The 24,182-nt window shown below is 42.8% G+C and overlaps 1 protein-coding gene across 3 annotated transcripts in view; it reads right to left on the reverse strand.

Annotated features, from left to right (window-relative positions):
- Positions 1-24,182, reverse strand: part of POLA1 (DNA polymerase alpha 1, catalytic subunit) — an 801,468-nt gene that overhangs the window by 648,632 nt on the left and 128,654 nt on the right. For all 3 annotated transcript variants that reach the window (XM_070750673.1, XM_070750672.1, XM_070750674.1), the window contains exons 16-20: positions 16,719-16,803; positions 14,814-14,875; positions 5,004-5,093; positions 2,918-3,034; positions 466-641 (exon numbers count right to left, since the gene is read on the reverse strand). In XM_070750673.1, the coding sequence (XP_070606774.1) occupies positions 466-641; positions 2,918-3,034; positions 5,004-5,093; positions 14,814-14,875; positions 16,719-16,803 (530 nt within the window). The remainder of the gene's footprint in view (positions 1-465; positions 642-2,917; positions 3,035-5,003; positions 5,094-14,813; positions 14,876-16,718; positions 16,804-24,182) is intronic.

A 24,182-nucleotide genomic window follows, 5' to 3' on the forward strand; every position in this document is an offset into this window, starting at 1 on the left:
CATCATCACTGCTCTAAGGCATTCATATACCATAAGGAAACTACTACAGCGGTCAGGACATATCTTAGAACAGGGGTGTCAAACTCACGGTCTGGGGGTCTAATGCATCATGTGCAGGCCATGCTCTCCCTGGCTCCACAAAGGCAAAGAGTGATGATACGTCACGATACATCAGGTGACGCAATTGAGTTTGACACCATGTCTTAGAAGGTTCTCCATATCTGCTAATGCCTGTGGCTTTGCATTTTAAGTCAATGATTTTTTAATCCACTGCTTACAGCTGGGTCATATTATGATGAATATCCAGACCAGGGGTGGATAATTAATTTTCCCAAGGGGGCACATGAGAAATTGGGATTGTTGTAGAGGAAAGGTACCATCAACACCTGTGTAGGACAAAGACTGTCAAAGCGTGTGATGTGATCTGCGGGCCATAAAATACCCGGGTCTGATCCAGACTCATACCTGTACATATTTCGGATCTCTTCAGCTGGAATTGTTACTTTTTCTGTTTTTAAAATCTGGTTGACAAGTTCAGACAAATGGTAACTTTTACAATGAATCAACTCTTTTGCTGAAATTTCTACATCACAAACCATTCGACCACAAGTTGCATTCTTCTCAGCAAATCCACTACGACCCTTGATAAAGAAGAAATATTAATATATATGTATATATATTAAGAGCTTGTTCCAGGTGATATTTCATCTCAGCCACAGTTTACATAAATTTCAAATGACTCTCTAAATAATTAAATTATCTGAATTGTTATCTGTCACAACACTGAAGAGAAAAACATGATTTTCAAACAACTATAATTTGTATATTTGGTTCCATAGTCCAAGAGGAAGAATTTGTGTAAAATTCAACCAGTTATATATTATTTTTCATGAAATAAAATATATTTACTGTAAGTAATCTTATTTAATAAATATTTCTTTGCTACAAGAAGAATTCAAGCATATCAATAAGCATTGAATCATTCGAAACTCAAATATTATAATCACCTTTTGCAGTCAATTGGTACATCATCACAAATGAAATCATACAATTTTTCTTATTGAACATTAGGAAAAAATGCTACACCTATTACTACTTTTAAGGTGGGGCACAGCCACCTACAAGTAGTCATCAACCTATGACCACAACTGACCCCCAAATTTCTGCTGTAAAATGAGACAATTTTTAAGTGTGTTTGGTCCATTTTACAGCCTCCATTTTATGAATTTTCCCCTCCCACAATTACAAACAAATTAGTATACACTTTTCCCATCACCAATTATTCAACTGTCAAAGATATTGAGAGCTGAGGAGGTTGGGGTAGCAATTCTGTTGCTGGGCCTCATGGCACAATCCCACAAGCGGCTATTCTTTTCTGAGTGAAAAATAACACTGGTGAAGCTTTCGATTTTACTTTCATCACTCCAAGCTAGTCTTAGCTATTTAGATGTACTAGTTTTATGTTATTGCAACTAATGCTGGGGGGCTAATAAGCCTAACAAGAACTGGGGAAGCTAAGGCTAACTGTAGCAAGAAGAAATCTTCCCAGGTTCCCTTTCATCACTAAAGCTGGGGAAGTTAAAGCTAGCCTCTAGCAATGAAAAGAAACCTGGGAGGATTCCTTCTCCTCTCCAGGGCTAGCTTAGCTCCCCTAACATTAGCTGTGCTAGGGCTAGCATCCTAAGTTAACATCTGGCTAATTTTGAGAGATCTTAGGCTGGCATCTAGCATTGTTAGATAAAAGGAAAACCAAGAGCTTCATCAATATTATTTCTCATTCAGAAAATGATGCTGCTTGCGGGATTGGGCCATGTAGTGCAGCAATGGGGTGGTCTATCATTCTTCCCTACCCTGACCTCCTAAGCTTTCAAGATCTTTGAAAAACTAAGTGTAATGGGATTGAGAAGGAGACCCAAGTGGCTATAGAGACCCCCAAGGCGTGGGAAGAGGAACATGTGATATCTCAAGGGGTGGGAGGAGGCCTGGAGAGATTGGAGGTAGGTGGGCCTGAGCCTGCACTAGGCCACCTAGGTCTTTCCACCTTGACACATATTATGCTCCATAATAATAACCTGTGTGTTTAGTTAATGAACGCATTGGGGAGAGCAGGAATAGGAGATCATTAAGATAAGTGAATTTTTAAAATTTGTTAAAATATATTTGCCATCTATCTCACTGTGGGACTAGTCTAGGTGACTTACAATAATAAAAACAAAAAAAATTAAAGGAATGTAAACAGAACAAAAGTACAGTTAATAGAACCTATAAAATGAACAATGAAAAATAAACTCAATGAAAATACATCAATGATATTCACTTAACAGCCCTCCCAACTATCAATTATAATGGCAGGTTCTATTACGGTCACAACTGAAAGACTATATATAATCCAAAATTACAAATTATATACATTTTTTAAAAATGAAACAGGCATTAGTGGCAAGTCACTTCTTCCCTCTATCACATTGCCCAGTCCCACTTCAAAAGAGTTAGGGAAACACATTTGGAAGATAACCGAAACTTCCAAGGAGAAATAAAGCATTAGTGATATATCTACTTGCATTACATTATAAATGTATACATATATATCAATAGCCAGCCACTCAGGAACAATTCAAACTTACAATGGAAATGAACGAGTGACTATTGGTCTACAGAGTTCTGGCTGTCACTGCATCCCCATGGTCAACTCATGCGATTATCATCTGAGTACTTGGCACCCAGTTCATGATTAAGACATTACAATTAACCAAACTCATGTGATTGCAATTTCCAACATATCCTGTCAATTTCCCAAAAGCAAAATCAATGGTAAAGCCACCCTTTGTGGCTTTATTTAACAATGATGCTATAATACAACAGTAAAATAATTCATTTTTAATCACGTAAAGCAATTTAGATATAAGAAGCATTTTACCCCAAGTTTTGGCATGTTTGATCTCCTTAGTCGACCTATCTTGGACCAATGAGGAACTTTGCAGAAGTTAATTCTCTGGAGGAGAAGCTCCAGGTCAAAACCATAAATATTATGACCCTGGAAAAGAAGGAAAGAATGAATAATTCTGCCCATAATGAATGTATAATAACTGCCTGGAATAATTTGCTCTATATATTCAGTACAAAACGGTACAGATAGTTAGTGTCTATACTATTCGAAGGCATGCTTCAAAAAGAACAGAGCTAGTGTCTATATAGTACAGGTGTATCATTCTATTTAAAATCAATTCTTCCTTACCAAAAACACTTTATATTCAGCAGTAAAGGTAACAGTGGAATTTTACTAACCAAACAAAGGAAGAATGCATTGACTTTTGGTGTGTTTTTTTCAAAACTTCCATTCGGGGTCAAAGGGAAAGAAGATGGTAGCACTTTAGAATGGAAGACTTGACAATATTGCAAACTATGACCTAACTAGTTTTTCCATAGTAATCTATGCAGTCCCTGATTCTGGTCCATTTTCAAACTCTATTTTTCTTTGACCAGCTTTAACACACACACACACACTTACATATATCAGGATGTTCAGGGGGAAAGCATTTTGAAATTCCCTGATATTTCCCTGACATTTCCCTGTAATTTGCGATCTAGTTAAGGCGCAGTCGTAGATGAAGTCATACCAAATGGCTAAGCCGTGGAGAAATATCAATAGCTGAAGAAGCAAGTTGTTGCCAAGTTACGCTCATTTTTTCTTGACTGTGCCAGGCAGCATGATCTTTTTTTTTACACGATTTTCTCCTGACTTTTAAACATTTTAATAGTTTGGTTTCCCCCCCTGATTTATTCCATTTTTTTTCACAAATTCCCTGATAATTCCCTGATATTTCCCAAACCGCCAATTTCCCTGATAATTCCCTGATTTCTCAGGTTTGCTGGATACCTATACATATATATGTGTGTGTGTTTTCTGTTGGGTCACCCTGGTATATTGAAGGAACGTCATAGCTCCTTTTTGCCTCTAGGCCTAATTCTCTGCCTTACAAGGCAGAAGCCCCAGGATCAAATCCAGTAAGGGTATGGCTAGCTGATGATGCCAGAACAAGGCCGAAATAGCGCTATCCTAGTCTCCCTTAATTTTAAAAATTCAGCAAAAACATGTGATACATACATTCATACATACATACATACATACATACATATATATATATGAAGGTATGTAAGTCTTGGCATATCCGGGTTTCTTCCCGTGTAAATATATACATATATCAAATTTGTCCCTTTCTGTTGTATATATTTTCCTGATAATGGAAAAACATGTAATATATCTGTGTGTGCAAACACATGTTTTCTGCTGACTCTTCTTGTTGCATTGGAAAGCATATCAAAAAGCTATATATGCTTTGCTCCTACGGAGGTACACTGGGCACATATTTTTGAAAGTTTATCACTAAAGATGCTCCTTGATCCAGTCCATTTTTAACTCACCCTTTCTTTCGCTTCTCCCCTCACGTTAAGAATACAAATATATAATTGAGCAAGGCAAAACAACTCAATAAAAAACTGAATGAGAAAGTCTATTTTCCCTGAACATTTCCTGAGAGCTGGAAAGCAGCAATTCGATAATCCCAATCTAAATGCTTGAAATGCTTAGTCACTTCTGTTAATAGGGAGCAGGGAATCTGCAAGGAATAGAAAGCAACAACTCCCCCTATTCCCTCTATCATTCATCTTTTCTGGATAGTGCAGCAGGGAGTAGCTTATCCATAGTGGAGCTTCTTACCTGCTTGCTTGTTGAGTGATAAAGGATAAAAACTGGATCATTTAAAAAGTAGTCATCTCATCTATATATTCATTCACATGCACTCTGCCTAAGATTAGCAGAGTAATAGACATGTCTAGTCTAACTCCCCATATTTCTAGTAGCATGGGGTAGACAGTGCTGGTGATTGTTCCTTCTCTACCGAACAAACTCCTTTCATTCACCAGCTAGTATATTTTCTCCAAAATATTTCTCAATATTTTGAGAAATCCTGTCATTGAAAATTGGGAAAAGATCATTTACTTACCACAATAACATCTGGATCAATTTTATGAATCTTTGCCAGAAGAAAACCCAGTAGTGTTCTTTCTGTTGTGGCAATTTCTATTTTACCATTCTAAACAAAATTAACAAAAACTATTATTACCCCAGAAATTAAAATTATTTTAAAAAATCTATTTACTGTACTTTACCCTTAATTATCTTCTACAACTACTATCATTAAAGCATATATAACTAAATTCAGAAATCCATACTTGATTACTTAATATGCAGAGTCCTAATTCCCATTTATTTATTTGTTTGTTTGTTTATTGAATATATACTTTTATTTCTGGTTGTTTAATGTACAATAGTTATAATAAAAAATGAAGGAAAAATTATGACTTTACCAAAATAAAATATCAAACATCAAATTAAAAAATAACTAACAATTAAAATAAACAAAAATGGCAAGGTGCACTTTTACCAAATGGTAAATACTGGTGATTCTAGCCTAGTTTTAGTTACAGAAGCTCACAGGGTGTCGGATCCACGTATCTGCCATTCTTCAAAGCCAGGGGGGGATTTGAAACTTGTTTCATTTATTCATTGATTGACTTCATTTTGTTTCCTATGTAATGACTCCTTTCCTATATCCTGCATTGCATCTCTTTATAACCTTTACCCTGATTTATAACTGTTAGCCTGGCGCCTAGGCAGCCTGGTAATTTCTCACCTCTTGGGGAATATAAGGAGAAGGGGGCCATGTGGGATGCCTTGCCGGAAAGTGGCAGATGATGACCCTGAGAAAGTTCAGTTATATTTTTGTCAAGGTTCCAGGTAACATCCAAACTAAATCAGAGTCCAAGTCAAAGTACTTCTCAAAGTTCCAATTTATTTCCAGAGCCATCCTGGAAGCAGGAAGTGGCCTGGCTTTTGGCTGAGGGATGGGGGCTGATGCCAGGCACTCAGCATGGTACTCCCTTGATCGTGCACGCCTCTTTCAATTCCAGATCTAGTGCATCTCGGAATGTGTGCACCAAGAGCTGTTCTGGCCAGTCTCGCACCTTCCTGGCCGCTGTTCTAAACTCCCATAACAGTTCCTTCGCTGGGCACCCGGTTTGCCTCAACTTTTGGATCTGTTCCTCAGCGTCTACTAGTGGGGCCTCGTCATGGAATCTGACCCTCAACAATTGGATGAAATCAACCATGTCATCAAACTAAGGGGCCGCTTCATCATAGAGTTTGGCCACCCATTCTGCTGTTTGTCCCTCATTCATGCCTTCAGTTATCTTGCCAATTGGCTGCATATCTGTCTAGTAGTGGTCTCCGTATTCATCAATATAGGCCCATATTCAATGGAGGAAATAGAAACATAGAAACATAGAAGACTGACGGCAGAAAAAGACCTCATGGTCCATCTAGTCTGCCCTTATACTATTTCCTGTATTTCATCTTACAATGGATATATGTTTATCCCAGGCATGTTTAAATTCAGTTACTGTGGATTTATCTACCACGTCTGCTGGAAGTTTGTTCCAAGGATCTACTATTCTTTCAGTGAAATAATATTTTCTCACATTGCTTTTTATCTTTCCCCCAACTAACTTCAGATTGTGTCCCCTTGTTCTTGTGTTCACTTTCCTATTAAAAACACTTCCCTCTGAACCTTATTTAACCCTTTAACATATTTAAATGTTTCGATCATGTCCCCCCTTTTCCTTCTGTCCTCCAGACTATACAGATTGAGTTCATGAAGTCTTTCCTGATACGTTTTATGCTTAAGACCTTCCACCATTCTTGTAGCCCGTCTTTAGACCCATTCAATTTTGTCAATATCTTTTTGTAGGTGAGGTCTCCAGAACTGAACACAGTATTCCAAATATGGTCTCACCAGTGCTCTATATAATGGGATCACAATCTCCCTCTTCCTGCTTGTTATACCACTAGCTATGCAGCCAAGCATCCTACTTGCTTTTCCTACTGCCCGATCATACTGCTCACCCATTTTGAGACTGTCAGAAATCACTACCCCAAATCCTTCTCTTCTGAGGTTTTTTGCTAACACAGAACTGCCAATGCAATACTCAGATTGAGGATTCCTTTTCCCCAAGTGCATTATTTTACATTTGGAAACATTAAACTGCAGTTTCCATTGCTTTGACCACTTATCTAGTAAAGCTAAATCATTTACCATATTACAGATGCCTCCAGGAATATCAACCCTATTGCACACTTTAGAGTCATCTGCAAATAAGCAAACTTTCCCTTCCCAACCTTCCCCTATGTCACTCACAAACATATTAAAAAGAATAGGATCCAGAACAGACCTTTGTGGCACACCGCTTGTAACCTGTCTCTGTTCAGAATACTCGCCATTAACAATAACTCTCTGATGTCTATGCTTCAGCCAGCTTGAAATCCACTGAACTATCCTGGGATTAAGTCCAATCTTCACTAATTTATCTATCAGCTCTTTATGTGGAACCATATCAAAGGCTTTGCTGAAGTCCAGATAGGCAATATCCACGGCACCATCTTGATCCAACACCTTTGTGACATAGTCAAAGAAATCAATGAGATTAGTCTGACATGATTTGCCTTCAGTAAAGCCATGCTGATTTGGGTCCAATAAGTTATTGTTTTTTAGGTGCTGATTTATCCTCTTTTTGAGTAGAGTCTCCATCATTTTAACTATAACTGATGTCAAGCTAACTGGCCTGTAGTTACCAGCTTCTTCTCTACTGCCCTTCTTGTGGATAGGCACAACACTGGCCATTCTCTAATCCTCAGGAACATCTCCTGTTAACAGGGATTGGTTAAACAAATCAGATCTGAGTTCTTTAAGAACTCTGGGGTGGATGCCATCTGGACCCATTGCCTTATTTATCTTTAATCGTTCAAGTTCTTCTAAGACATCGGCTTCTAAGATCACTGGAGCTGAATCCGTACAGCTGGAAGCAATGCTATATCCCTCTATAGTATTATTTTGTAAGGTGTCTTTTGAGAAAACTGAACAGAAGTAGCTATTGAAATGGTCAGCAATCTCCTTATTCCCATCAATGCATGTATTATTCCCAGAACTAAGCTTCGTGATACTGCAGTTTTTCTTCTTCCTATCACTAATGTATCTGAAGAAGGTTTTATCCCCCTTCTTTACAGATTTGGCAATTTCCTCCTCTTTTGAGGCTTTAGCAGCATATATTATCTGTTTCGCCTCCTTCTGTCTCATTTTATACACCTCTCTATCAGCTATACTTCCAGACTCTGAAATAGGACAGCTTCTTTTGATTGCCACTGAATGAGAATGCAGAATCGAGGTTGGGCTTGAAGGGTAGTGGCTGGCCTGGGTGCGACAGGTGAGGTGACAGCCTGCTGGGGGGCCCCGTTGACTTGACTCCCTCCCTGCTGCCCCTGTTGACCTAGGCCCCAGGTGGCCCCATCCGCAGGAAAGGTCCCATCTGCTGGTAGAGGGGCGGGCGCACCCAGACCTGACATCACAGGGCTCTGCTGTGCTGCCCCCATCCATGGTCCGATGCTCGGTTGCAGGAAGTATCCCAGGGTCCACTGGCTCTGCGCACACCTCACTCCAGGGAAGAAATTCCATCTTCGTGGGGCTTGCCATGGTGGCATTGCTCCCAGGCCTGGGAACGGGGCTGCTAGTGGTACTCCCACCCACCCAACTGTCAATGTTGGGAGCTCCCTAGGCTAGGCTGATCATCTGGCTTTAAGGGGGGTACTGGATTGTCCTAGTAGACTTCATCCCAGTGGGGAAGCACCTTAGGATTCCACTTGCCTTCATGTAGAAAGTGCAGGTGTCCCCACTCAATAGGGGCCCTGGTGCCTCTCAGGGAAGGAGAACTGTGGCTGTAATTTGGGGTTTGTCCAACTCACATTTAAATGTTCAACCCAATCAGGGAGATCCATCAGCAACTGACATCATGACAGCGGCTGGAATCTTTTGCTTTCAGAGCTATTTGTGAGTATAAACCCTTGCTGCCTCCATCCCAGGGGAGGAGGGCTCAAAGCCCTGACTGCAACTTGGGAAGGGAGGACTCAGACCCCCGACTGCACCAGTTCTAGCTGGGAGAGGGACCAAGGACCCTCGGTCTGAGTTTCACTCTCTTCAGCATCTCCAGCAACTGTGAATTCTTGGGGTGGATTATAGAGGACCTGGAATTTCATAAGAGCTTGCTTCTTCTCTTCCATTTTTTGTTTCCTTTTCCTGAGTTGTCAGTTCCCCGACCAGCGCCCCGAGCTAGGGGTAGCTGGGTGAGCATTTAAGAGAGATTCGGGTTAAAATGTTGAGGTTCTGTTCTGCCGGCGTGTGCCAACCGCCCTTAATTACAGGTTAATTAGACCAGGTCCCACAGAGTTGGCCTTCCTCAAAACCCGTCAGTTAAACAATGTTGGCGGGACCAAGGGAAGAGCCTTCTCTATGGTGGCCCTGGCCCTCTGAACTCCCTCCAGAGATTCTCATTGCCCCCCACCCCCCTGCCTTCTGTAAGAGTTTAAAGACCTATCTCTACCAGCAGGCTTGGGCCCATTAACTCCATCATCTTGCCTCAACCGGTGAATGAACGTATAAGTTGATTGATTGAATGTGAGTTATTGATTTTTTTTAAGAAATGGGGTTTTTAGTAGGTTTTAATTTTAGATTTCTATATGATATGTATTCACTTTTGTTGTGAACCGCCCTAAGTCTGAGGAATAGGGTGGCATAGAAATCAAATCAAATCAAATCAAAAATAAATAAATAAATAAACCACCCACTGCAATCACACTATGAAACATTTCAATCAATCATATCTTGGCCGGAATAAGATGTGAATCTCCTGCCAGGTCTTCAGGGCCTGGGCCTTACAGAAAGCCAGTAGGGTGGGAGCAGTGCGGATCTCAGGGGGAAGTTGATTCCAAAAAGCCAGGGCCACCACAGAGAAGGCCCTCTCGTGTGGGTTCGCCAACTGACATTGGTTAGTTAATGGGACCAGGAGGCCAGCTCTGTAGGCTCTAATCGGTCGCTGGGAGGTCCCATCAGTAGTCTGGTCCTAACCCACATAGGGCTTTATAGGTGATAACCAACACATTGAATTGTGACTGGAAGACAAATTATTAACATCTTCACACCTGCGGATTGGCTGAACCCACACTAGACTGTTAGGAGGGATTTCTATTTTATTTTATTCTAACTGTATGGCCTGAGGGACCTCACAGCCAGCTTTGATTTAGCCCTGCTATCACCCCTGTTAAATAAAAAGTTCCTTTTCAAGAGTTTCCAAAAGTCTTTACTTTCTTGGATAAGGGGGAGAGGTCGGGCCTTATACAGGGTTATTTTTATCCAGATCTTGTTGGTCAATGTAACCTACCTCACAGGGTTGTTGTGGGAAAAGGATCAAATGCTATGTACACCAGTAAGTGCCCAAATGAAAGTGGGATATTATAAATGAATGACTCAATGAATGAATGAATGAATGAATGAATGAATGAATGAATGAATGAATGAATGAATGGGATATGTATCCTCATAGATTGGATATAAGCTGTTTCCTGCTTTGAAGATCAATAAAGATCAGTGATAGCAAACTTTTTTTTTGGCTTGGGTGCCAAAATGGTGCGCATGCATGCGATAATGCACGAGCATGTGCCCACATCCATAAAGCAATGCGCAGCGCACAACCACTGCACTGCCCCCCATACATGAACAACCAGAGGTGGGCTACTGCCTGAATGGGGGAGAACGCAATGGGGCAGTGAAAATGGAGCTCCACCTCAGAGCACCCAATTTGCACTAAAAGATGTTGAAGAAAATGCAGGGAGTCCTGCATAAGCCACGCCCACAGTGTGGTAGTAAAAATTTTGGTAGTCCTTCACTGTGCACAACTCTCCACACTGCCTCACTTGAGCATGCACCTCACTGAAGCCTCCTGACTTTTAGTTGGACTCTTGGTTCATTTTTCACCTCCCCCAGGGTTCAGGAGGCTTTCCTGTAGCCTGGGGAGAGGAAAAATGGCTGAAAAGAGGTTAAAAATCAGCTGCCCAGCATGAGCATGTGCGCTGGATATGGACCCACGTGCCATCTATAATATGTACCATAGGTTCATCATTATTTTAAGGGTCCCCTACTTGTGGGCCATGGCCATGAGTGGCTGGCTAGTGTGCGTGCATGTGCATGTGTGCAAACGCTACACTCTCACTAACGTCACTGCGAGTGCCACATGGCACTACCATTATCGCATTGCTGCGACATGATGTCTCCATGAGCACCATGCAAGTGCTACTGTTACATCACTGCGAGGCTCTGGTACAAATTGGCCTCTTGACAGCAACCTGATCTAGAAAACACTGCAATACAGTGGTACCTCTACTTACAAACACCTCTACTGACTAGCTTTTCGAGATACGAACCCGGTGTTTAAGATTTTTTTGCCTCTCCTTCCGAACTATTTTCTACTTAAGAACTTCCCCCACCTCCTCGGATCGGCTTTAAAAAGGTTGGTAGAAGTGGGCGGAAGCCAGCAGGGAGAGGCGCGACCTGCCCAGCCTGGCCACCTCTCCCTGTCCCGAATACCGCAGGGATATCGCGAACGGCTCGCTCAAGCCAGCACCTGGGAAGCTGACAGGAGCAGCGAGCCAGGGAAATGGACGGTCGGCAAGAGGCAGGCAAAGTGCTGGGAAAAGCAGCAGGAGGAGGCCGAGGAAGCCAAGAGGGACTACCCTGGTTCAGCGATCAATGTTTCATCGGAGGCTCTGTGATGAACCGGAGCCCGGAGAAATCCACCCGGGAATTATGGAAGCAGTGCTCATAATAGGGAGATGGGCCAGCTTAGGACGGGGTGCCCTTCCTGGGTCGGGACCGTCTCTGCAGACAAGCGAAGGAAGTGGGCGAAGGGATGAACAAGCCCAGGCACCGTTCAGTTCTTCCCCCCCCCCCCCCCGTGCTGCTCAGCTGGCAAACCGCAGCCAATCCTCTTTGCAAACCAGAGCTAGTCTTGAACTTGGGATATGCCCCTCACCTCCAAAAGACAGTCAAGCGGAGCGCTTCGGAACCAGGCCGGCTATGGAGTAAGGCATGACCTCCAAGCAGCATGGTGGTGTCAAAAGAAGAGCCAGCCGCCAAATGAGCATGCACCAGACAGCCCAAAATGGCGGAATAGGGAAAAAACCAGTCAAACCCGCACTCAGGCTGCTCCCCGTGGCTGCAAAGAGGAAGAGCGCCCCTCGACTTCTTTCTGCAGCAGGAGGAGGCGGTGGAGGCAGGCATTGAGGGCTCCAGCTTCCCACAGCCAGGAAGTAGGGAGCCCAGCTGGGCTGCTGCTCCTTCCCCCAGAGCTCCCGACGTGTGGCCGGAGAAGGCTTGCTTCTCTCCCTTGCTTATTCTCCCGCTGCTACAAGGACAGCGCGGGAAGAAGCTCCTGACGCCGCGCCTCTTTTGTCACCACAGCAGCCTCCGCCTGCTAGGAAGCTTGACTTGGCCGGCACCCAGCCCTCCTGGCAAAGAGGATCAGCTGCAGTTTGCTAGCTGAGCAGCACAGGTGAGACCGAACAGTGCCTGGGCTTGTTCATCCCTTCGCCCACTTCCTTCGCTCGCCTGCAGAGATGGTCCCGACCCAGGAAGGGCGCCCCGTCCTAAGCTGGCCCATATCCCTATTATGAGCACTGCTTTCATAATTCCCATGTGGGTTTCTCCGGGCTCTGGTTCATTGCAGAGCCTCCGATAAAGCCTTGATCACCGACCCAGGGTCGTCGGAATCTGCACACAAACACCCCTCTCCGCCTCCTCCAACTCCTCCTGCTGCTTTCCCCAGCGCTTTGCTTGTCTCCCGCCGAACGTTCGTTTCCCCGGCTCACTCAAGCCAGCGCCTGGGAAGTTGACTAGAGTGGCGAGCCCGAGAAGTGAACGGTCGGCGGGAGGAAGACAAAGCACTGGGAGAGCTGGAAGCACTGCAGGGACATCGCAAACTTCCAAGCCTTCCCCTTACTCCGGAGTCACTCAGGTCTGCTTGGCGAATGAGCTGCTTTCTGCAAAAAAAAGGGGAAAGGGCGCTTCCTAGCCAAGGGAAGACGAGGAGTGTGTGGGGATTGGGGGGAGGGAGAGGAAGGGGAGCACTTTAGAAACTTTTGCGATGAGTTCCACATATTAGTTGCGTTTACATTGATTTCTATGGGAAAAATTGCTTGTACTTACAAACTTTTTTACTTAAGAACCTGGTCACAGAACAAATTTAGCTCTTAAGTAGAGGTACCACTAGGATGGGATGTAATCAAGGCATGTATAACTATTACTACGATTGGCCAGCTCAAGAACAGCTCTTCTTGTCCAATTCACTGTAAGCATTGTATGCCACCCTGAGTCTCCAGAGAGGGATGGTATACAAATCTAATTAATTAATTAATTAATAAACAAACTGTAATTGCCGTGTGCTCAAGGAAGTATTAAAGACATTATTTACTTAGGAAATTTATATGCCAGCATTTTAAGCAAATAACTCTGGATGGCTTACACACAAAAGCAGTAAAGATGACATAAATAACAAATGCAACAAACTTAATAAAACAAGAACCCAAAATATGAAAGCCAAAGCATCTCACACCTAATTCTCAATCACACACTCAACAATATTAGGATCTATGAACAATCTATCCTAATGCCTATGTGAAAAACCAGGTGTTTTCAGTCTTCTGGAAGACCAACAAGGTTGCCATCATCTGACTCTGATGGGAAGTTGTACTACAGGGCAGGAGATGCAGTGAAGAACATACAACTGAGCCCCACAAGATGGCATCATTAAAATAATGCGATTGATTTCTCTTAACCAAAGGGCCAATCCTAGACTAGATGCTTAAAAAGACAAAAAGTAGGGTAAAAAAAGTAGCCCTCTCATTTCTCTGCAAATTTTGTTCTCATCTTCAAGATGAGGAACCTACAGTATATGAAACTAACAGTTACTGAGGTTGCTTCATGCTTTCACTGCATCCACAGAGAAAGTCATACAGAGAAGTCAAAGTCATAAAGAAGGGTCTTAAAGGAGTCTAAAAAGAGGACCCATTCTGTATTCAATCTACCGGTAATTATCATGAAAAGTCCTCCATATACCACTGGGTCCAACTCTCTGCCCATCTATTTCATTGTTTTCAGTGCTATTGTAAACCAAGCAATCATTTCAAAATTACTAGATAGAGAGAAAAAAGAACATTAGGATCATCCAACACAGATTAGATCCATGGATGGAACGGTAGATGCCAGATATTCAAACTGACTTTAGAGAAAGCCAAAAAACATATAACATTATTGCTGATGATAAAGGATAATTGAAAAGAAACAAGGAATACCAAAAATAATGTCTAACTTCATTTATTATAGAAACACCTTCACCTGAATCGATCTTGTCAAGCTGTGGAATGTGGTTAGGAAAAGTCCCAAAATATCTCATCCTCATACACAACCTTCACATAATGCAGGAAACCATGGTGCAGTTCTGACTCTTGAAGTGAAACAGTGAGTTTCTAACACTGTTAATAATATAATATTTATCTTGGGAAAAATCTGAATCAACATTTTCATCACTATCTAGTGCAGGAGTCCCCAACCCCCGGTCCATGGACTAGCACTAGTCTGTGGCATGCCAAAAACTGTGTCACACAAACAAGTGAAGCCCCAACCACAGAATGCAGGCAGCACGCAAAATCATGCCCATTCCAGTTTGTGGAAAACCGCTTTTCACAGAAACAGTCACTGGTATTCAAAAGGTTGGTGGCCACTGATCTAGTGGAAAGAATCTTTGTCACTATGAGACTTAATATTTTTTTAAGGAAAAGAATACAGAATGCAAAGCAATGAGTTAAAAAAAAAACTTACCTTTTGTTTAGCAATTTCCTTGAAATCATATGGGAAAATGCAATCATTCGGTTTAGAAACAACTGCAAAATATATTAAAAAATCATAAATCAAAATTCCATACTTTAGAAACAAATTTTAACTCATATTTTACAATGTTTTAAGAAAAGTTGTATGAAATGCCCTGTATATTCCTTTCTAATCACTTTTGTCCATTATTCTCTGCATGTAAGTGAGAGCACATGTACAAGCACATATACGCTTGATCTTACTGAATAACACTATTCATTATATCCATACACTGATGACTTCTAGATAACCATACTTTTCGGAGTATAAGCCACACTTCCCCCCTGCCTCCAAAGTGGTGAAATTGTGGTGCATCTTTCACAATGAATGTTGCTGAAGCTCCCTCAACCACCTGCCGGTCCCCACCCTTTGCTCATTTTCAGATTCCATGAGTCGCGTTTTCAGCCTTTGCACACTCCACAGCATATCGCTCCCTCTGTGGATTGTATTTTCGGCCTTCGCACACCCTGTTCTTGGCCTCTGTGCATCATATTTTCAGCCAGTTTCAAGTGGCAGGGAATGGTGGCAGCAATGCCTGCCGCCTGGAACCGGCCGAAAATGCAACACGTGAAAATTAAAAAATGGACGTACCAAGGTTGAAAATGCAACCCATGAAGGCCAAAAACACAATACGTGAAGGGCAATCTGTGTTGATGTGCTGTGGCAATCCTGGCAGCCTAGAATGGATCTAAAACGGATTGTACGAAGGCGAAAAATGCAATGCATGGAGGTCAAAAACATGATATGCAGAAGCAGTGCTGTGGTGATCTCTGCAGCCTGGGACAGCTGATTGGCGGTGTTCAAGGAGGTCGATCCAACTGCCAATCAGCTTCTTGTGCTGAATCAGGCAGCGATAATGTGCTGAAGCTGACCAGGCTATTTGCTGTTTGCTGCAAGGACGCTGGTCAGATGACTATCGATGAATGCTAGTGGGCAGAGATTTTTTTTCTTGATTTCCTCCCAAAAAACTAATGTATGTCTTATACTCCAGAGCATCTTATAGCTGAAAAATACAGTATATATTTCTATGCAGATCTCACTGATTTTCCAGATTCAGATTTATCTGTTAACTGATAGTTCTAACTGGATATCTCACAAACATTTTAAGCATATTTACTTGAGTGTAGTTTCTCCACTAGTTTTCTATGCCCTTTGACATGCTTTACTCCACACAATTATAATTAAATCTCCGCTTTATAGAATTGACTTCTCTATTCTGCCTCAATTATTATAGCCTTCAAAATCGCCTTACTTTTTATTTACAAGACATGAGTACAGGAAATAAACCTTTCCTAGCTGCTTTTTCCAACTGGAGACCCTACACCAAGGGTGTTAAACTTTTCACAAGCTGGCCATGCCCACTGTTTTAGCAAAGTGGGGGAAGTTGTGATATGACAGATGACATATCATCGTGAGTTTGACACCCCTGCTCTACATCATTTCTGATAGATGGCAGTCCAGTCGCTTCTTGAAAGCTTCCAGTAATGAAACTCCCACAGTTTATTTAGATGCCAATATAGATATCATCTTTGACAGATTTTTAAATACTGATATGTTTCCCATATTCATTATAGTTGCTTCTCATCCCTAATGCTACACCTGTTTTGAGAGAAGGCCAAAAGATGCTCAAATATGGAGAGGGTTTTCATTCAATAGTGACCATCTTGAAATGTAAACATTGGTATTAAAACTCACTAAGTCTTTTGGGGGGGCAGTTTTCAAACAATTCTTATGCTTATGAGAATAGTCCACATTAAACTAAATGTTCTTGATAGTGCAGCTGATTAAAACATTTATTTTAAAAATAGAGGAATAATTAACAGCAAATTAATACAGTAAGTTTCTAATTATTCATACCACAGAAGTGGGTCTGAAAGGGAGGCTCAGGTGGTGCTTTGTCCAGACAAAATTTGTGATGCACTAAAGCTGTAACAGCCATAATCTACTCCAAGAAAAACATAAAAGAATGAGAGACATTAATAAAATCATATTCCTATCCATCTGTAAGAAGTTAAATTAAGCATAGATTTAGTAATCTATTCAATAAATCTAACCATGCATCATTATTCAGAGTTGACTACATGTTGGTTTTATTTGGAACAACTTGTCAAGAAATATTTTTCTTTATATTTATTATTTATTTATTTATTGGATTTGTATGCTTCCCCTCTCCAAGGACTCGGGGTGGCTCACAACATAATAAAAACAGTATACAATATCAAGTCAAAAATCCAATTAATATAATTAACTACTCTAAAAACACTGGAGCATTAAAATCATTCATTCATTTCAACAACAAACATACTTCACACTCATCGGCCAGAAGCTAGTGTCTAATGACCCGAGGTCTAGCAGCAGATGGGTTTTCAAGTTCTTATGGAAGGCAAAGAAGGTGGGAGCAGTACGAGTCGCTGGGAGGAGCTCATTCCAGAGGGCCGGGGCCCTCACATAGAAGGCTCTTTCCCTAGGCCCCGCCAAGAGACTCTCTCTCTCTTCAATTCAATTCAATTTATTAGATTTGTATGCCGCCCCTCTTCCTTCCACTCTTCTCTCTCTCTCTTGCTTTTTTCCTCTCTCACTCTCTCTCACTCTCTTCCTTCCTCTCTCCTCTCTCTCTTTCTCTCTTTTTCACTTTCTCTCTCCCTCTCTCCTGTCTACCTCGCTCTGTCTGTTGCTCTCTCTCTCTTGCTATCTCTCTCTCTCTCTTTTTCTCATTTTCTCTCTCTCTCGCTCTGTCTGTTGCTCTCTCTCTCTCTCTCTTGTTTTCTCTTTCTCTCTCTTCCTTTCTTCTTTGCGGAGGCCGGTGAAGGTTTTTCTTATTTTGAATGTTCCGGGCAGGCTGGCAGGGGGATGGGGAGCGTGTGCGCACACGCGCCCGACATTCCAAATCACCTTCGCTGTGAGAAGAATGCCTGCCCCGCCTCTTCTGCAGCCCCCTTGCTGACAGCCTCAGACAAAAGCACTCTCGGCGAAGGGACTGCAAGAGGGGCAGGGCGGGCATTCCCAAAGCGCTCGGAGCAGCTAGTGGCCAGATGAGGAGGACGAGAAGCCGCAGCTGCTGCAGCCACTGCTGCGGGAGAAGTCGCGCCCCAAGGCGGGAAGCAGAGGAGAAAGAGGAGCGGATCGGGCGGGCAGCGGCGAGAAGCCAGGGGCACGAGGGGGCGGAGGCGCTGGGGGACAGGGGCGGCCACAGCTCCTTGCGCGGCCTTGCGTGGGGAATGTTTTTGGGTCCGCGGCAGCATGGCCACGCACCTTAGAGGGTACATTGCTTGCTGTAGCATGTCCTCCAAAGCAGGGAGTCACATTGAGGACTCGATGGAAAGAGCTTGGAGGTCTGCGAACCAAGCGCGTCTTCGCCAGTGCGGGACAATTACAATTACTTGGGCTGTCTCCAACAGAATCTTGTGAATAAGATCCAAGATGATCAGAATTGGAGGAAAGGCATAGAGAAGTTCCTGAGGCCATGGACTCCTCAAGGCGTTGATCGCTTCTGCCCCCGGAGAGGGAAATTGAGAAAAAAAGTGGGGTAAATGGGCGTTGGTGGTGGTCGCAAATAGGTTGACCGATGGGAGACCAAAACTGAGACAGACCTGATGGAATAGACATGGGAGAAGTATCCATTCTCCTGGGTCTATCACTGCGGGATAGCCAATCTGCTTGGAGATTGATGTCTCCCAAGATGTGGTCTGCTGTGAGGGATTGGAGATGCCTCTCTGTCCAGAGTCCTAACTTCATGGTTTCCTGCAATCGGGCTCTGGAGCGAGTCCCCCCTTGATGGCATATGTGGCTCTTGCTGACCACGTAGGTCATCGAGGGGGGAGGAATGATGTTGGATTTGTTGGAGCCACAGTAACATGGCCCTAGCAAAGAAAGATGTTGAAGCAGTGGTCTTGATGGCCCAACTGTCAGCCATGCCGCTTTCCTTTAGCATCTGTTAAAGACGACGGTCTTTGGGTTTCATGACCTTCTCAACCTCTCCTGGCATGGCAGCCGCGGAGTGGAGTGCCTTAATGGGTTCATCCACTTTGGGGAAGCAGAGTATTCCTCATAGGAAGCCATTTTGTAGAATTTTTTGTCTATGTATGTAAAGGAAGGGAGACTATTATAGATCTATTTCAGGTTTATTGTCTTCAGGTAGCCAAACCATTACTAGGATTTGAACCTGGGCTCTGCCTTGTAAGGCATGGCTTTAGTCTTTAGGCTACAGGCTCGCCTCCGGAAAATGATAGAGGAGACTGGAGTTTTGGCTGGTGTTTGCCATCAGATATTCCCTGAAATGGGTCCTCCCTGGACACGTCCTGTTCTTCATCCTCTTCATTATCTTCCTCGGAGGAAGTAAGAGTCTGAAGGGATAGGATTTGGCCTCCGACTGAGAGAAGTGAGGAAAAGTATCCTAGTGTGTCTGAGAGGAGCAGAAGAGGTAGAGGGCACATTGAGAGTCAAAATCCTGGAGTCAATGGCCTGAGACAAAGCTGATAGCATAGTTTGAAAGTCAGGAGGGACACTGGGGAGAGACAGGGAAGCTGGAGGTTCTACTCTGGTTGCCTGGTCTAAGCATGGCTCTCAAGGGGAATCCTGCTGAGTCTCTATCCCCTCTGCACCTAAGCCCCAGAGATCAGCTTGGGGTCATCTAGTGCTAAGCCCCAGAGATCAGCTTGGGGCTCATCTAGTGCTGAATTGGATTCATCTGAAATAGGCATATTTGGTGTTTCTGCTGGAGTAGGTAAACTAAGTGAACCTGAGCCTGCAACCTTAGACATTTTGAAGACTGGTCATGTAATTTCTGCAAAGTCTTATCCCTTCTTTTTTCTGCTCTAGTGGTTTTGATAGATATTCTATCCTTGGCTAGAGAGGTAGGGCCTGGGGGAGAGATGCAGGTTCAATCTCATCCTCTGAGGTCTGTTGTCTTTTTGGGTGCATGTACTCCCTATGGGATTCCTTTTGGGGTTCCTGGATCCGTGGGTGCTAACTGGGTGGTCCCAGGAAGACAAAGCCAAGGAATAAAACCCCCAAAGCCACAAAAGGCTGCCCCAGCCCTTGGTTCTGGGGCCTCTACAACCCTCTATTCCGTTGGAGACTCTCCAGGGAGAAGGGTAAGAGAGTGTAGGATCTAGGCCCTCATAGAGCTAAGGAGCTCCATGTGTTATTTTTATTTGTTGGAATCCCAGTATGTGGGCCTAGTGGTTTCAGCGTGGTGTCGGTAGAAACAGTGACTTGCTCGGGCCCTGCAGCAGGGCTTTTGGCACCAAACAGCTGTGCGTGGGCGAGCCGAATGCACGGGCAATTTTGGATGCATTAGGACCAATAGCGCAAAATAATAACCAGCCAATACAGAAATGCCCAGCCCTGTGGACAGAACAAAGGTGACTTTGATCCTAGTGTCCCACGCTGCAACAGAAAATAAAGCCAGGCAGTTTCAAGTGAAAACGAAAGCAGCCAGCGGTGGCAAGGCAAAGTGCTTGTCAGTTGATTCTGAGCGCAGAGTTAATTGAGCCTGTTCTGATCCATCCCCGCCCTCTTACAAGAGCCGAGCCTGTTTAATGGCTCTACAGAACTTCCAATCCCTCGGGGGAGGCCGGGAATGGGAGGGGTGAAGGGAAAAGAAAAAGACTTAGCATTTGTTTTTCTTTTTTCTTCTGTTGTAGCTTAATTGGGAAGGAAATTGAGAAGGTCTGATGAGAGGAGCCACCACACGTCCTGCTTTGAAGAGGACCAAGCAAATTCTGGGAAAGGGGTGGATTCATCCTGATTGGCTAGCACAGCGAGCATACCCATGTGACTACTGGCCCTGTTCCCAAGTATGGAGAATGATCTGATTACGAAAGGCAAGATATCTAAGCCCTTTAATTTCAGATCATTACTCAACTGTTCTGAGAGGAATACCATATAATAATAATTTATTAGATTTGTGTCCGCACCCCCCCCCCCCCTCTTATGAGTTATGCTATGTACATACAATTTCTCCATGCAATTCAGATGAATTAAAAATTAGTTCATCACTTTCTTATTTTTCATATTTGGGGCAATTACAAAACCCTTGCTTCAAATAGCAACTATTAAATTGAGAATATACTTTCTTATCAACTCATTTCAATTACACATTTTTGAAGAAACAGAAAATAACAATTTTATTAAAAAGTTAAACATTTCTTCAGCAAGGGAAATAAAAGAAATAACATATCTTTTAAAAAGTTTCTTATTAATGATATTGAGAAAACTTTGACAATTCAAGCATAAGTACATCATCAAACAAGACAGGTGCAGACTTCAACCAATAGTTAAGATTGCAGAGAAAACAATTGCAAGGAGCCTGCATTTCATTGACGATCTTTATCCTGCACAAGCCAAAAAGAGGGCTGAGAAAATATCTGCAGACTTCTCACAACCTGTACATAAACTATTTCAACTCCTCCTCTCAGGACACTGCTATACATTACACACCAAAGCAACTAAACACAGAGAGTTTTTCTTCTCTTGTGCCATCACTCTGCTGAACAATTAATTTTCACCGCACTGTCTTATGTACAAGGATATTTATTCATGTTGCAGGACTGTATTATTATCCTTCTCATCTTTCTTATTACCTTCTACTCTTGGTATATTATGATTATGTTACTTTGTTCTTTGTATGTATACCAATAGCTTATGCACTAAAGACAAATTCCTTGTGTTTCCAATAACATTTGGCCAATAAAGAACATTCTATTCTAATTGGAAAGGTTCTTCTCCATGCTGACAATTAGAAATTAGTTACCATCAATACCATAGCAAACATTGTTTTCCAACAACCCAAGAGACAACTCTACACATGGACATCACCAGACGATCAACACAGAAATCAGATTGACTATGCTCTGTGAGCAAAGATGAAGAAGCTCTATAAAGTCAGTAAAAACAAGACCAAGAGCTGACTGTGTCTCAGATCACGTTGCAAAATTTAGACTTAAATTGAAGAAAGTAGGGGAAAGCACTGAGTCACTCAGGTATGAATTCTTTATTTTTTTATTAGATTTGTATGCCGCCCCTCTGATGAATATGCAGTAGAGGTGACAAATAGATTTAAAGAATTAGATCTGATAGACAGAGTGCCTGAAGAACTATGGATGCAGGTCTGCAAAATTGTACAAGAGGTAGCAACTAAAACCATCCCAAAGAAAAAAAATGCAAGAAAAGCAAAATGGCTGTCTGAAGAAGCTTTACAAATAGCTGAGGAAAGAAGGGGTGCAAAAGGCAAGGGAGAAAGAAAAAGATACACCCAATTGAGTGCAGAATTCCAGAGAATGGCTAGAAGAGATAAGAATTTCTTTTTAAATGAACAGTGCAAAGAAACAGAAGAAAACAATAAAATGGGAAGGACCAGAGATCTCTTCAAGAAAATTGGAGATATGAAAGGAACATTTCATTCAAAGATGGGCATGATAAGGGACCAAATTGGAAGAGACATAACAGAAGCAGAAGAGATTAAGAAGAGGTGTCAATACTGCACAGAAGAACTATGGTATATAAAAACAAGCTTAACATCCCTGATAAACACAATGGGGTGGTCACTGACCTCAAGCCAGAAATCCTAGAATGTGAAGTCAAATGGGCCTTAGAAAATCTGAGCAACAACAAGGTTAGTGGAGGTGACAGTATTCCAGATGAAATCTTAAAAGATGATGTAGTAAAAGCGCTACACTCAATTTGCCAGCGAATTTGGAAAATCAACAGTGGCCATGGGACTGGAAAAGGTCAGTTTACATTCCAATTCCAAAGAAAGGCAATGCCAAAGACTGTTCAAACTATCACACCATTGCACTCATTTAGCATGTTAGTAAATTTATGCTTAAAATCCTACAAATTAGGCTCCAGTATGTGGATCGAGAACTACCAGAAGTACAGGCAGGATTTCGAAAAGGCAGAGGAACTAGAGATCAAATTGCCAACATATTCTGGATCAAGGGGAAAGTTAGGGAATTCCAAAAAAACATCTACTTCTGCTTCATTTACTATGCTAAAGCCTTTAATTGTATGGCTCACAACAAATTGTGGCAATTTCTTAAAGAGATGGGAGTACTAGACCATCTTATTTGTCTCTTGAGAAACCTATATGGCGATCAAGAAGCAACAGCGAGAATTGAACATGGAACCACTGATTAGTTCAAAATTGGGAAAGGAGTCCTGCATGGCTGTATATTATCGCCCTGCCTATTTAATTTATATGCAGAGCACATCATGAGAAAGGTGGGGCTAAGTGAATCAAAAGCTGGAATTAAAATTGCAGGGAGAAAGATCAACAACCTCAGATATGCAGATGATGCCACTTTAATGGCACAAAGTGAAGAGGAATTAAAGAGCCTCTTGATGTGGGTGAAGGAGAGTGCAAAAGTTGGCTTGAAACTCTACACTAAGAAAACTAAGATAATGGCACCTGACCCTCTCAATTCCTGGCAAATAGATGGGAAAGACATTAAGGTAGTGACAAATTTTGTTCTCGTGGGCTCCAAGATCACACAGATGCGGACTGCAGACAAGAAATTAAAAGAGGTGTACTCCTGGGGAAGAAAGCTATGGCAACCCTAGATAGCATACTAAAAACCAGAGATATCACCCTGCCATCAAAAGTGTATTTAGTCAAAGCAATGGTTTTCTCAGTTGCAAAGTATGGCTGTGAAAGTTGGACCATAAGACAGAGCACTAAATAATTGAAGCCTTTGAACTATGGTGCTAGAGAAGACTCCAGCAATTCCCTTGCACTGCAAGGTGATCAAACAGGTTAGTGCTAGAGGAGATCAACCCTCATTGCTCTTTAGAAGACCAGATCCTGGAGATGGAACTCAAATACAGGTTCATAAGGCGAAAAGTTGGCAAGACGAAACATTGTTTCCGGTAGGAAACAATGAAACATTGTTTCCCGTAGGAAACAATGTAAAATGAATTAATGCGTGAAAGAAAAAAACCGCAAAAAACCGCCGCCGCCCGGCTGTCACCTTTTGAAACAGCCAGGCGCTTCTCAGCGTTCTCCCAATGCCGAACCCGGAGGTTCAGCAAAAGTTCAGGTTCGGGTGACTGCCGAGAAGCCCCGCCGCCCGGCTGTCACCTTTTGAAACAGCCGGGGGGCTTCTCGAACCTGAACGCCAAACCCAAACTTTGCCGAACTTCCGGGTTCAGCGTTCGGGAGGCCGCCAAGAAGCCCCACCGCCCGGCTGTCGTCTTTTGAAACAGCCGGGGGGCTTCTCAGCGGCCTCCTGAACTCCGAACCCGGAAGTTTGGGTTTGGCGTTCAGGTTCAGAAGGATGCGGAGAAGCCCCCCGGCTGTTTCAAAAAGCGACAGCCGGGCAG

This window comes from Erythrolamprus reginae, chromosome 4 (genome assembly GCF_031021105.1).
Source record: "Erythrolamprus reginae isolate rEryReg1 chromosome 4, rEryReg1.hap1, whole genome shotgun sequence".
Taxonomy (NCBI): domain Eukaryota; kingdom Metazoa; phylum Chordata; class Lepidosauria; order Squamata; family Dipsadidae; genus Erythrolamprus; species Erythrolamprus reginae.